Source organism: Squalius cephalus (assembly GCF_949319135.1).
Source record: "Squalius cephalus genome assembly, chromosome: 9".
Classification (NCBI taxonomy): Eukaryota; Metazoa; Chordata; class Actinopteri; order Cypriniformes; family Leuciscidae; genus Squalius; species Squalius cephalus.
The window spans coordinates 17,948,769-17,964,112 of NC_137130.1; the positions used below are offsets into that span (position 1 = coordinate 17,948,769).

General features: G+C 38.4%; 1 protein-coding gene across 6 annotated transcripts in view; it reads right to left on the reverse strand.

Moving 5' to 3' along the window:
- Positions 1 to 585: 585 nt before the first annotated feature.
- Positions 586 to 15,344, reverse strand: part of gtdc1 (glycosyltransferase-like domain containing 1) — a 38,896-nt gene continuing 24,137 nt past the window's right edge. For 3 of the 6 annotated variants that reach the window (XM_079880392.1, XM_079880394.1, XM_079880393.1), the window contains exons 5-11: positions 13,478 to 13,573; positions 13,189 to 13,377; positions 7,366 to 7,475; positions 6,371 to 6,515; positions 3,191 to 3,261; positions 2,773 to 2,864; positions 592 to 1,991 (exon numbers count right to left, since the gene is read on the reverse strand). In XM_079880392.1, the coding sequence (XP_079736518.1) occupies positions 1,890 to 1,991; positions 2,773 to 2,864; positions 3,191 to 3,261; positions 6,371 to 6,515; positions 7,366 to 7,475; positions 13,189 to 13,377; positions 13,478 to 13,573 (805 nt within the window). In that variant the 3' untranslated portion in view covers positions 592 to 1,889. Of the gene's footprint in view, positions 1,992 to 2,772; positions 2,865 to 3,190; positions 3,262 to 6,370; positions 6,516 to 7,365; positions 7,476 to 13,188; positions 13,381 to 13,477; positions 13,574 to 15,344 lie in introns of all 6 variants that reach the window. The other 3 variants (XM_079880390.1, XM_079880391.1, XM_079880389.1) reach the window with 2 other exon arrangements.

Genomic DNA, 15,344 nt, shown 5'->3' on the forward strand with positions numbered 1-15,344 from the left:
GAAATAAATCCTTCCTAATTTGGTGGCAGCCATGCTCAAACTGCACTGTGACCACTAAATTTTGCTCAAGTCAGAACTTGAGGGTTCTCATTAAAGTGCCATTTCCATTTTCCATTTCCTAAATCCTTTTGCTGGTTTCAGAAGAGACTGTGATGGTTCTGTGCATTTCATTTGCAGTGAGTTTCTGCTCTGAACTCTGTTCCTGTTACAGCGATGATCTCAGAAATGACAGAGAGAACGCTATACAAGTGTTCTTACCTTCACTTCCAATAATCTAATTGATAGACCATTATCTGATAACGTTCAAAGCTCTGAATATCATAACTAAGCTGACCTTAAACAGACGAGTATTTATACCTGACGCTGTATCAGATCAATTCACTTTAGTGATTCCCCTGTCAGATATTAATATATCTACCAATGTAGCCATATAATATGAATGGCAGCTTTCCAAGCTCTGTGCTGCTGGGAAGGGGGGGGGGGTTAAGAAGACCACACAAGTCTTAATTCCATTTGTTTTACCATCGAATTCGGCCGGCATTAAATATGCTTCCCTAGAACACCATCAGTGAGAAAACAGCAACAGGCCAATGAAATGGTTTAATGTGCACTGAGTTTTATAGAGGTTGCTATTAACTTTTTATATGTGGGGTGACATTTTGTGCCGAAACGGCATGTTATAGGCTTTATGGCGTCATTAGGGCCTGACCTCAGGTTGGCCTGGGGTAGATGGCAAACTCATATGACAATGCAGGATAAGGTGCAAACAAGTCAATCACATTCATCTTCTCCTTATAAATAACACAAGTCTCAAGTATTCACTTTCAGATGAACAAAAAGGCAAATCATATATGATAATGTAGACTCATTCGGCACACAAACGTGTCTCCCTAAAATATGAAATACATTACATATGGAGGTAGGATATTAGGACTATTTTTCTATGAGCTATGAAGGAAGCACCCCTATTAATGAGGAGTAATGAGACTAATCTCGATTGCGTGCGAGAAGACGGCAGCGTGATTATATTTGCGCCTTTAATTCGAATCCTCCGTCCGGCGCACCTGAAAAATCGATGCATCTGATATAATAACGCCTGAAAGTCCGCAGCTTTATTAAAAGAAGGTCTGATAATAAAGGAGGAATCCTTCAATAACTCCTGCAATAAAAGTCAGGCCTCTTTTAATAACACATATGTTGGCAGGCCCGAGGTGGGCCGTGTGATTGTGGCATTGCTGTGATGTGAAAGCAGACACTTATATCTTTATGGAAAATCTGACAGGCCATTGTTAGTTTGCCCAGATTTTACATTTTGCAAACACATATAAATAGCTAGTTACCATGCCCCCTTAATTATGCAGCGGGTTCCCGGCTGCAACGCACAGCCAGATCTCCGACGCAAGGAAAATAAAAGAACCATATTTAGATTCAACCACAGTCCTGGGGAAGCCTTGCATCAACCTTTACTGAGCCTCGGGGGACTTTGTCACAACCTGGCAACCTCAGGTGGAGCGAGAGCCCACAACGTTTCAAGCCGCAACTTGGCTGCCGCTCTGTCGGAGTGGGAACCAAAGACTCCAGAATTCCAGGCTGGAGTCCTCCGGCACAAAGGATAAAAATGGATATGAACTGAAATATGAGGTGGGCCCGCCTTTGCGCGACACGAAAGCGGTTTCAGGTTTTTTGATTGTTTATTTTTACTTTGTTCTTTTTTTTTTCATTAACCACAAATATGAAGTTGCTTTTTTTTTTTTTTCAGCATACGAGGACATTAAAATCACATATACGTGTTTTTCTTAAATAATAGCAGAGAGGTTTTCTGGGTCATAAACTCTCTTTAACAATGAGGCTGGATTTTAAATCATAATGTATTTCTTGGGGGTCACGAATCATGACATGTGCTCCTCTGTTGACATCATGTCACTGTCTGCTCTCAGGAGGGACCTGAAACCGTCCCCCAGAGTGTCCCAGGAGAAAGCGCTGAGGTTCACCTAGGAAACAGAGAGACAAAGAGAATACGAGGGAATGAGATGGAAAAAGCAGAGAACTGTGAAAGTCTTATGACAGATTTGGAATCCGATTGTTTAATGATTAGTGAAGTAGTGGTTCTCAAGTGGTTTCGTCTCAGGACGTAGATTTTAATAATTTCATCATTTTAAATTCAACATCAAGTGAGACATTTTTTATTGTATATTTATTTTTATTAAATGTGTATATCAAGTTAATAATTCAATAACTCAAATTGTGGATGACAAACAAGGTGTAAATGATGTCAAACCATATTTAATGTAGCCTGTTTTGTTTTTTTCTTTTATCTTGGATTAAAAATTATACAAGTGGCAAATCCACCTCAAAATACAGTGGATGCATGACCTTTGACCTCAAAAACAAAAGAAACAGGAAGCATTTTCTTTCCCTGTGAAAATAAGACTAACTCTCTTTTCCTAACTGTGCATGATTACATGTTTTTATTATATTGCATGTATTTTTTTGCATGCAGCATTGCTATTTTTTCTCCTGCTATCCACAGTACTTGATAACAGACTTGCGATCCACAAATGAATGACATGACATGACTGATTTGTTGTATACCTTAACGGGATTTAGAGCAAACAACAAAAAAAAAAAGGCAGGTCATAAATATGATTCCTGCAAGATGCACGACTTACAGGAATCACAGTGTTTTAAGACTAAAAAGCACTAAAAATGTTAGAATTCTCTGTAGAAGTCTTTGTGGTTGATTTGATTCCCAGTGAAATGAACATTATTTACCTGAATAACATGTCGTCTGACTAATTGTGGACGCTTGCAGAAGGCTTGTAGTCTTTTGCACAGCTGTTCAGGTGTTGAATACAGATATGTTGCTACAAGAGGAAAATACATATTTGATAAGTAAGAAACCTCAAAGAGCAGATGAGATCGCAGGCACTTTAAGCATTAAAAATTCAGCTGACACCATGCTGTGTGTGATGCTGTACATTATTGAACTGTGGTTATATTTATTTATTTATATAAAAATGCCAGAATGGTTTATGGCAAATTCTTCGATTGTGCTTTAAGATGAATAAGTCATTATACACAGAAGTTGAACATAGCCGCTTTGCCTGTGACAATAAATCTTCTTTTGCATTTGAAATTGAGCTAGTTTTCTCATCACTGGCAAATCCTAAAAATGAGAGAAGAATTTTACCAGGGAATATTTCAGGATAGACCAAAGCCTTCGGACACAGCGGATAACAACCACAATGGACCGCTTCTAACCTGAAAGAGAAGATTTATGTCATATAAGGTTCAATCAGTGCTGTATTGACCAAATCTATTCAAATGACTCCATTTCCCCAATTAGAAATTTCTGAATCAGTGCCCATAAAAGTTCAGCACAATGAGGCTGATGACAAACCAAAACAGCTGCCAATATACTAAACAAAGCCATCATAACTAGAGGGATCATTATTTTTCCAACTGACCGACTGACAGATGGAGCGGCACCCTGGACTACACCTTGATCAGTTTCAACCGTTATACACAGCAGATCAAAGCATTTTCAAATCATTTTTCTACTTCAAATACCTAATGAACTAATGCTACCTCATAACTATGGCATAGTTTTGCACACTATCTCATGCTTTTAGTTCATCAAATAGTTCAATCTAGGGCAAACTTTGCTCCCAACTGATTCAACTCATTTGAACCCCTATTGCTGGCAGTGGAAATGACCGGCTGTTTAAATATTTTGTAGAATGAATATTAATATTTAATAAGTCTATCCATCTATCCCTTCACCATCAGATCCTCATCTCATTTCCCATGCTAAAACCATGCATATTTTAATATCCGATTAGCCCTCTGCCATTCACGGCAGAAAATTCAAGATTCTGATTGAGCAATGGGACAAATCTCCTCCTTTGTGAAACGTCTCAGAGTCACAAAGTTGTGTTTCAAAGTGGTTTGTATCATTACATATTTAATGGTCACTCACACACCGCTAACAGCAAACCTTCAGATTTGTGACATAAGAAAACAAAGTATAATTATTATTTATTTATTTATTTATTTATTTATTGCAGTTTCAGGAATAATGGATCGAGCAGTTTTTGTGGGTTCATATATTCGCACCAAAGCAATGAAACATGCCTTTTTATTTACATCTCTTTATCCCAACGCATTATAAGCCAGTTGGAGAAAAAACAAAACAACGAACACATCGCCTAGCTGTAATTTCTCTACAAAGGAAAAGAAAAACAACAGCACAACAGTCACCGTCCTTGAGCAAACACCAGACAGTGAAGGTTTAGTGTAGTATTACCTACTCTGCAACGTCAACATCCCCTTCCCTGATCAAATTCACAGTGAACACAGTAAATCAAAGTTTCTCGGCTGGAGTCTATGACAGCCCGTCGTATGAAACTGATTAAGGTCAGTTCCATGTCAATGCAGTTAATGTGTGAGCGTGCAAATGCTTATCAGGCTTTTCATCTCAAATATAATTAGGCGATCATTCTGCTTGGCTGCCTTACTGTTTTTCTGGAGGGCACGGATGGGCGTCTGCTGACAATTAATCAGATTAGGCTAATTTCCACAATAACGAGGACAGAACACGGTGGAGAAAAGTCCCCTTGCGTGGCGTGGAGCTGACCAATGAGACGCAAGGACTGATCGGCGAAAGCATTTGAGCAGGTGATTCAAGTTCTGGAGACTTGCGGCCTTTTTCTCATGTCATTAGTCCTTTGTAGCAAAATTGATTTAGTAAGTGGATGTTGTTTCAACTTCAGGCCCTTTTATGTCCCAGGGGTTGATTTTTATTGAAACGAACAGATGGTCACGTTATACTTTTCAAATGTCTAATGTACATATTTCATTGCTTTACACTTTCCCCAGATTTTGGATCTTAAAATATTAAAATCTACCAAAAAATTGGATTTGGATCATCTAAACAAAGGGTGAATAAAAACATGATACATTTCAGTATTTATTTTGTGAAAATTAGACTTTTTTTAATATATATATATATATATAGCAACTTGTTGGGGCATAATTTCAACCAAACCCAAAACTTTTTCCCAAAGAAAGTTTTTTTTCCCTCTAAATTTAGTTTAATTGTTGAGGATACAAATGTATCAAATGTATCTCAGTAAAGAGTACGCTTGAGATGAAGTATGAGAAGTGATAAATATTACTATTATTTTGTTAAATGATGCAATTATGAATTGTCCAAATATTATTTATGTGCATGTGCTTAGGATACATAACATACTAGCTATTAGCTTTAGACATTCACCTTAACAATACAAATTAGTGTCATTTTTATCAAAAGAATGGTAGTAGAAATGACACTGTGGTGGGATTTGTCCAAATTCTTAAAGATAAAAAAGAGACAATTCTCCTGTGGTGTGCTCATAGTTAAAGAAACACCCGGGCATCAATTACCCATATTCAGCTCAATTCAAAAGGGATGTTTTTGGGAAGTTAAACATTATTAGGAAAAGCCGACAGCAGGTGTTTGATCAGTGTTTGAACACACACATCGCCTGAGGACATAAACTTAAAACGCACACAGCTGAGGAGTCTCCTTATTCCTCCTCTCCGCCGGACTTTGATCTAATGAAATCGAGAACAACCTCAGTCGTATGTAGTAAGAGTCCCAGAGGGAACGCGAGTCTAAACCGTTACCTCGCAAAGCAAAGGATGTTTCCATCCAATCGATATCACAGCCCAGAAAATGCATCAATGCTGTCATCTAATAGGATGTATACATTTAGCGTAGAGAACAAGGATGACCGAGTCCCCTGTGTGGAACGAGCCCCTGCTAGCACACTTTGGATGAGTGCTACCTTGGCTCTGGGCATTATCTAACAAACTCTTCAAAAGTCAAGCACAGGTGACTGAAGATATTGATCCAGGCGATACTGAACACATGAAGGCTGGTGCTTTCAAAGGTCGCTCCGAAGCACACGCAGTACCCTCCTGACTGTGAAACAACCCCAGAAGGAAAGGACAGGCCTTTGGGATTGAAAGCAACCTTTCAATTAAGCCATGAACTTTTCTGGGCCTGTTTGGGGTTTGGAGAATTACACGCTCAAGGTAATCTTCACATTTTGTGCTAAAATGCAGCATGATGGAGCTGTGTTTCTGCATAAGCGTTGACTTTGTATAGTTTCACATAACTTTGGCCGCTAAACAAATGGGGTATGCTATGAATTCTGTGGTAATTCACTAATATGAATGACTACATTGACTAAAACTGATACCTTTTCCTAAATTTCACAAAAGCAGCAAACAACACTTGTGCTAATCAACATAAATAAACCACTGTGGTGACTTTCTGTTTGGAGAGAACATATTTCTGTGACAGACAGCAGATGAAACTCACATTGCTACTCCGAAAAACTCGTGCTTGGCTGTGGAAACGACGACATCTGCTTGGCACAGCGCTTTGAGGTAATCTTCCTTACTGGGCATGAAACCCCAGTGCTGGATGTGGTCAACCAACTGTTCTTTGGCTTCTGAAAAGATGTCTATAGTGGGAAGGAACGGAGAAAGGGACAGAGGCCTCAATATCGACGTGTAGTAATTAGCGGAGAGAGGGATGTTTAAAGTTTTGGTCATATTTTGCGAGGAGATAAAATAAGCAAGGCCATCATAAATTTGGACATAAAATGGAGAAGGGCACAAATAATCAATAATGTGATCCTATTAGCAAAATCAAAATAGATTAAAACCGTTTCAATGTGATTGCCTTCCGAGCAATCGTAAACATAATTTCATAACATGAGCAACCTTTACGATCTGTTTATTTCTTTTGGTCCCGTGGCTGTTTATGCCACTATAAAACTTTGCATCTCAATATAAGAGATTGTGTTTCCTGTAAGTCTCGCTTTGGCAGCGCCAGTGTGTGCGGGCACATAAATGAAATGAACACGACACCATAAATACTTAAGACTGTCCGAAAGATATTAAAACATAATTGTCGACTAATGAGGAGTGTATTTTGCCAATGAAAACATTGCCTGTGTGTGATAAACAGACAATCTTTGAACCTAAAGCGATACACTTAACAAATTTGTTTCAAAGTTAAACATGTACTGTAATTACATTTGTGCATGACATCAGAGACGTCAAACAACTAAATCATTCCATGAAAGAAAGAAAGAAAGAAAGAAAGAAAGAAAGAAAGAAAGAAAGAAAGAAAGAAAGAAAGAAAGAAAGAAAGAAAGAAAGAAAGAAAGAAAGAAAGAAAGAAAGAACATTTTGGTGAAGAAAAAAATTATATGCTACTAACTGGAAAATTTTGTCTAAAATAACTGTTATCACACCATAAATGCTTAATTATATCCCCATCCCTAATCCATACAGCACATAATGTACCTGGAACGTCAGTGAAGGTCTCTCCCAGGACAGAAACTTCAAAGCTCAGCTGTCGTTCTTTGAGTTTCAGTAAGGTCTGGAAGAACAGCTGTGGGTCTTTGTCATGTTCCCTTTAGCCAGAAAGACAAAACACTGATTATTTCACAGTTTGGAAACAATAACATAAATACAAATGAATTAATAGCAGGAAAGTAACAAAAAATATTACCAAAAAGGAATTAAAAAATAAAGTGTAGAAAATTAAAATCAGTGCCCATCATATTAACATTTAAACATATAGCATATTTTATTTCATCATATTTATATTATATTATGCATTAAACGAGGAACATCACCAACCACACAAGTACAAGACTTTTGATCAATTTAATGGACCCTTGCTGAATTGCATACACACACACACACACACACGAGAGAGTGAAAAAAGTTGTTTATTAACAGTTGTTAGTATTATTAACTAATAATAATATTAATCTTTAACAATTATTATTAGCATCTTTAACTAATCTTTATTTTTGTAACTATAAAATATCCATGCAAAATTTGTGACCGTTTCTGCTTTTCATTATTTTTTAAAGACCTTCAACTTTTCTGTTTACATATGCTCCGATGTTATTGTTGAAATAATAAAAAACATACGGAGAAAAGGTAAAATCTGTGATAAAAAAAAACAGAAAAATGTCAGTGTTTGACATTTTTAATTTTGATTTCGCAGAAATGTGTAAACAAATGGAAATGCTAATACAATTATTTACATTTTAGGGTGCGTGGTATAAGTTCTCAAAGTTCCTCTTGGAATCACAGCTCGTATACCTTAATTACACATCTGAAGCTGAGGCCACATGTTCTGTCACTGTGATCCAGCCAGGACGCTGATTGCTGGTGTGCTTCCATTAAAGTTCTGAGCTCAGCCAAGAGATCTGGTGAGCAGCTTCACAGCGATCACTGGCAACGCTTCATTACCTCAAAAATAGTTCACTCTGAAGTCTAAAGTGTGCCTTTAAATCCAAGTCACACTTTACAGGTTCTGAGAAGATTAAATGAGGAGTACTTCAAAGAATATATTTTATTCAATTCTATTTCAATTTTATTTTGTACTGTGAGAAAATCAATGAGTATTTTGCCCAATCTTATGCACATGTATAAAAAAACTAATAAAATTTAAAATAAAATAAAACTATTTTCTGTATATCTTTGAGCCGGATGATTACTCTTTCCAAAAAAAACAAAAAAATCAATTGCTTTAAACAATTCTGTTATCAAATGGCCGCAAACTTGTAAGTCTTCTTTCTCACGTAATTACTTCCGAAGTGCATTGCGGTTTTATTCTGCAATCAAAAAAACGAATGCGGCTAACCAACAGAAAGCACATCTGATGAAGAAGCTTCCCTCCGAATACAACGACCCTCGGTGTGCTGGTTTGAAATCCTTCTCTCTGGCCTAAACTGCGCGCCTGAAGTCCTTTCAAAACCCTGACAGTAAAATGGTGATCCATGCGGCTCATCCTCTTGATAAAGCAGAGGTACGTTACCGAACAACGGCCTTACAGAGCTCATACACGTTGCACAAAAGAGGCTTTGACAAATCTCTGAGCTCGTCAGCACTGTCGTTCGGTATACTATCTGAGAAAGAGCTCTCTTCACAAAAATGACGACGTTGAAGGTCAAAAACAATTACCGGGGCAGAAGCGCTTTGACAAAAGACACCTCCCACTTGGGTGGAATCTCCTTAGATGAGGTATTAGTGAGGGCTTATTTCCTCTCATTTCCGGTTCTTTTATGTTGCCTTTTCCCTCTTGGCTTGACGTTGATTCCCTCATTAATTTCGCAGCCTCTTTGATTCGCTACATTGTGGATGTGATTGCTACCTCCTCCGGACTAAGACTGGTTGACCTGCGGGGAGGTGACATGGCGACTGCAGGGATGCCTATTACCCGGCCTGTCAGTCTAGTAACTAAAACAGCCTTCATGAGGGCCATGATGCCTTATTTCCAACTGACAGCATAGCGGAGGGTTAATTAATATGTCAGTTATGTTATGCAGGGATTGCTGGGGCTCAACGTGCCTCTCGCGCTAAAACTGGAAGAGTGGAGACCCGCACAAACACAAGTTCACTAAAATGCACTTGCGGCTGCTGCTGGCCTGTGACGTCTGGTCTGGGCAGATTAATAAACGTACATCACAAGCATATTAGCGATTAATTATAAGAAACTTTCTACAAGCTACACTTAAGGGACATTTTAAATGCAGATGTTTATGATAGGTGCCAAACATGGATGACCCAAATAAAGTTTGAGGTGGAGATTATACTGCAAGTATGGACAAATGGACACGATTGCTCTTACTTTCTAAGCGGTATTCATAATAAATACTTGTATTTATTATTTATACTTGGGCTTTCCATAGACAATGGTTTTTATACAAACTGTATATTCTATCCCACTAACCCTACCCATAAACCTACCCATCACAGAACACTTTCAACTTTTAATTTGATTTATAAGCTGTCATAGGGACCAAAAAATGTCCCCACAAGGACAAGGATTTCGAATATTGCCATCTTTGTTGGGACATTTTGTCCCTTTAACGTAGGGTTTACCAGGACCACACGCACGCACACACACACACACAGAAATATCATTTTTTGTAGCTTTTGATCAATTTAATGCACCCTTGCTAAATAATTTCCTTCAACAACAATAAAAAAATGTTACTGACCCCAAACTTTTAAACAGTAGTGTAAATGCCCACATATGTGTGTGTGTGTGTGTGTGTGTGTGTGTGTGTGTGTGTGTGTTACTTCCCAATACTAAATTAGGGGGTTTTCTTGCCCTTTGACCTTAGAGTGCAATGATACAGAAACCAAATAAAACAAATACAAAAAAAAAGGGGTTCTGCAGGGACCCGGCGAATCCTCATTAGCAGTCATCCGGTACCACTTAAAAGAATATGATCCTCTCATTTAGACAGCTATGATTAAATATTCCCCTTTAAGTCGCACCCATGAGGTGCATGTTTTAAAATTCAAACTCTATTTACTGCAAATGCATGACGTTAAAGGATTCAAATCAGAAGGAAGCGAAAGGGCTAATTAATGGGGCTCTTGAAAGCCCAGGATTCAGTTATCTGGGGATTGATTAGGGTCAGCTGAAAATAGCGGAGGCAAAGACTCCGGTGAAACAAGACAAAACAAACCATGACCGTGTCGATAGTTCTCACTGTTCCTCTGCAGGGAGGGGTTCACAGTGGGGTCCTAATAAGGGGGTAACTATACACGAACGGTTGTGAAAATGTATGTGCTGACGTCTTTGATAATATGTTTACTCTCAGTAAATGATTTCTTTTCCACTTCTCTACTATTACGTGACCCTGAATCATTAGTTTTAATTGTGTGCAAACATCAAAAGTCAAATATTTTCTGGAATTCTGCCTTCGCTCGCAAGTCGACTTTAAATCCTTTGTGCCGTTTTCAAAACTCCTTCCAAGCGCCATCCTTCTCTAATGGGGGTCTTGACAGAACGGCTCTGGCGATGAGCAGGGCGCAGGAAGAATTGTGGAACCAGTCACGATCCATGCCAGCACAGTGTGGTGACGAGTCAGTGCCCGTGTCTTTTTTACTTGGTCATTAGTGCCCGCTGCACAGTCTGCGAAGAACAAGAGATGCACAAATATGTCTGGATTTCAAGACAGGCCACAGAAGAAAAAGAAAAAACATTGCGTAATTGCCAGCAGAGAATGATCGCCTGAAATACAAAGGTCCAGCAGAGGGAATGCAAGCCCATGTGTCTGATGCTGTACTTTAGTAAATGTCTTCTTCACTGCAGTTTTTTTTTTTTTTTTGGAAGAACATGTGCCTGTTGGTCACCGTGAAAAACAAGGTTACCCTCTTAGGTAAATGGGCTTTTCAGAAGCAATTTTAAGCCCTCATCACATGCACCTGCAAACAGCTGCCCTCTCTGACCATACGCCCCAGTCAGCGCCTGCAATAAGACAGTCCTGTAATCCAACGGATGAAGACCTATCCAGGCCACATGGAGATTAACAATCTGCAACCAGTGATGATGACAAAAAGAGAGGCTGGAAAAAAGGATGAAATGGGACACACTGTCAAAGATAATCCAAGCCCCTTCTTATTTTCCAGCAGCTCTCGCCCTGTGTAAATCCCAATTTAACTCGGACCAAAGCCAACGTTTACGAGGCATGGATGTTAACAGCGCTAATCCATCTGTGTTTTGCTCAGTTTTGAAGAGATTACACAATGGACGCTTTTGTTACTGATACAAGAGTAGGTGAATGACAGATACATAACACAAACAAACATTGCAAAATCCCTGTGCCAGCATCAAACTTCGACACCGGTGGTCTTTTCGGTTGTTAATCTGATTTATGGGTGTTTTTTGGTAAGGAAACATATCATCACTGCCAAGAGATGAGCAAAGAGTCATGGGAGAAATATGTGGCTTGAGCAACAGTTTCTTTTTTTTTTCTTCCTTTTTTTCTCAGCCCATGGCAAATGAGGTAGAGATACAATGCTGTTTGACTTCCACTCATGCCAAGAAGAGGTCTAAAATATGGGGAGTGGAAGATATTTAAACTTCAACAAAAACCACAAAGCAATCCTGCGGGCAATAAAATATTTTCTCATCCCTCCCCCATCAGTCCCTGTGAACACAACTCAATGGCACAGACGTTCCCTTCTGTTGTCGTTTCTGCAATTGAGAATCTGTTCATACAAACTTTATAAAAAAAAAAAAAATTGAAAGGAATCAAACACCAATGGCACTGATAATATTCTAACGCCAAGACTGATCTTGAGAAACAATGAGATGATGCTGAAATATATTACACAACCATCGAGGGGGTCGAACTGCTTAGAACCAGTGGTCTATCTATGCATGTTATACCAAAACAAGCATGTTATCCATTTTCCATGCCTCTGCCGTACTGTCAAACAATTCCCTGGGCAATCCAAAGCAAACAACTCACAGAATGGTAGTTGTATGCAGGTTAATGTTCAAGGCACTTTTATGTCGCGCGTGTTTGAAGTCTGCTGAGAAACAAGGTCCTCACATTATATTTCTATGTGAGTTCTTTGTTTAGTGGGAACAGTGACAGCTAAAAGCTATTATTTCAACAGGAAAATGATCAACAATCTTCTAGAATTTTTCAACTCTGCAGTTTCCCCAATTGTATGAAATAAGGGTGTCAGCACTTTCATGTACCATGGGTTGATTTTTATGACAACAGGATTTTTTTGTTTTTAAACGAATGCCATGCTGTAGTTATTTATTTTATCTACTTATCAGATGCCTTATGCCTAACATTTTATTGTTGTACCCTTGCCTCAAACAAAAGTTAAACTATGATTACAAACAAAGAGATATAAAATTATAAACTATTCCTATATTTATAGTGTGAAAAATTCACAAAAGTCTAAAATACATACTAATTGTGTGTATTTAAGTATACAACAAATTCTAGATATGAAATTAGCCTTAGAAAGACTAATATTCATCCATTAAGTTGTTTAAATTGTTATTTAACCACATAACATTATCAAACACAAATGATGTAAGAGTGTTTGTTTTACTAAATTATATATATATATTTTGCATGCAAGTTCACAAGATAAAAGGTGCCCAAAGTTGAAGAAACATTTTTACAATGCATTGTCATTATAATAATTAAAAAAAAGAATCAGTCAGTTAATGTTAAAAGGTGATATATTTAATGTGTTTTGTTAAATCCAGATTTCTATAAATAAATGCATGTTAAATAAGCTCTTGATGAATAAATCTTTCTAATGTTTTCATGAACGTCTTACCAGCGATGTGGCCAGACTATGTGGAGTGGCCGAAGTTTCCCTCTCTCATCATCATCATCATACGTACGGGACACATTGTCCAACGTCTCCTGGTGGGGTGTGACACTCGTGGGCTTCAAGGACTGCTGTGGCCCCGCCACATTGAGAATCTTCTCAGGTAGCTCAGAGTCTATCGTGAGGTCTGGACAACTGCTGGAGTTTATTATAAGGTCATTAGTTAGGCCCCCAAGAAATAACCAGTCTTAGCCATTTTAATGCACAAACAGCCTTCAGTGCTACAGAGTGTTACCTTGGACCTGAGGTTTGAACGTGGCTTTGAGCAGCATGAGCGTGGATATCATCACACCGCACTGAATGCCTGAGACGTTTGTGAGCAGGGAGGAATCTGAGGGCGAAAGAGGAAAAGCCATATAAAACAACATAAGAGAAACTATGGAAAAACTATTTTAAAAAAGAAGAAAAAACACACTACGACTGTAAACACATTCCTGATTCAAACATGTTTTTCTCAAACGTTCACTGATTTCTATAATGAAAAACAACATAAGGAGCAAATAATTCATATGCTACACCAGTCAGAACATTACATGTTTGAGCAAAATAAACAAAGAAGGTAACTAAAACCACATTTTAAAAAAGAAAAAAAGGGCCCTCATGTGGCATTTCTCTCTCCCCGGCCTTAAAATATGTCGAGCACACAGCCGGACTGATGTATTCTGCAACCACGATGATTATTACAAGTCAAAGAAGTTAAAACAAGTCACATTTTCACGTAATTCTCTGCCAAAAGCAATCCATAAAACGCAGAAAACACTTTCTCCGTTCTCTGCGACTGCACAGCCCATGCGCTGCCTCCATGGCACCGCGAGTCCTAATTGTAGGTTGTGTGATGGACGCGAGCCAATTAGCTGCTTGAGAGCGAGATTCCCCCATGCTTACTGACGCTCTATTGTTTTTTGCAGTGGAGCAAAACCAAAGGCAATGTTAAAATCCAAAAAGAAACAACCTTGAACCGCTTTATGAAATGACAGATATATGACACTATACCTTTAGTCCAGATTGAATAAGTCCAAAACAAGTCAAAAACATTTACAAAAGCCATTCAAGATATTCATGATGCAACATAATTTTCCAAAGATTAATGAGCAGATCACTAACAGCAAACACTTGGCTGCTGATGAAAGCATCCATTACAGTTACAGGAGACCTTCTTTCTTTTTAAAACAAATTATTTAACATTGCAACAAATCAAATAATAAAAATAATGCAATAGTACAGTTCATTAAACTGGCTTGAATAAAGAGGATGTCCTAAGTGGCACTTATATATGTATTTTAGTGAGCCAAAGTCTCTGTGGTGGAGGGAAGCAATACAACATGACAAACTACTAACCGATTTAGCACGACTTCCCACAATATGTTTATAATATATGTGGATTCTTCCAAGTGCTGGAGAACTCATCAACTTCAAAACAAAAGGGGCTGTAAAGGCAGTCGAGTATAAAGAGAGTTTCTCTCTGAGTTACGTACAGATTGCTGCCTCGACTCACCACAATGTCGGGTGTATTTCTCCCGCCCACTTTTTCCAAGTTAGTTGTGTACCGGTCATAAATAATTATACGAGAAGAGAAAGCAGCACTTTATTTCCCTTTTCTCATTGGTTCTTTATCTTCTCAACCGTGTTGAAAGCGTTTCCGGGTACAGGACACACAATCGTGTATATGCTTGTGCATTTTGAGATGAAATCAAGTTCTGGAAGCGTTAGTCAAATACAGATACTGTAGGTAAATTGTGGTCTGAATGGAAGAACCTTCAAAGAAAGCTGTTAAAGCCACAGAATAAATGTCCACAGAGCATTCGCTATTCGCTCTTTTGAAGTTGTCGTTTCAGATGCAATGCTCTAATCCCCTTTCCATCTCAGTAAATATGCATTCAGCAGCGATCAATGGCCATCCAAATATGAAACGGTGTCATTATTATTCTCCCAACGTCCCTGAGAAAGACAGAGTATCAATGAGAGCAGTCACTCAACAGTTCACCTCCATTAGATTAGCCATTGATAAAAGTGCCAGGGAAGAGTTTCACAATGGATGAATTAACTAACAGATGTGGACAGGAGAGCCAGGCTACATAAAGCTGCACTAAAGAGATGACAAG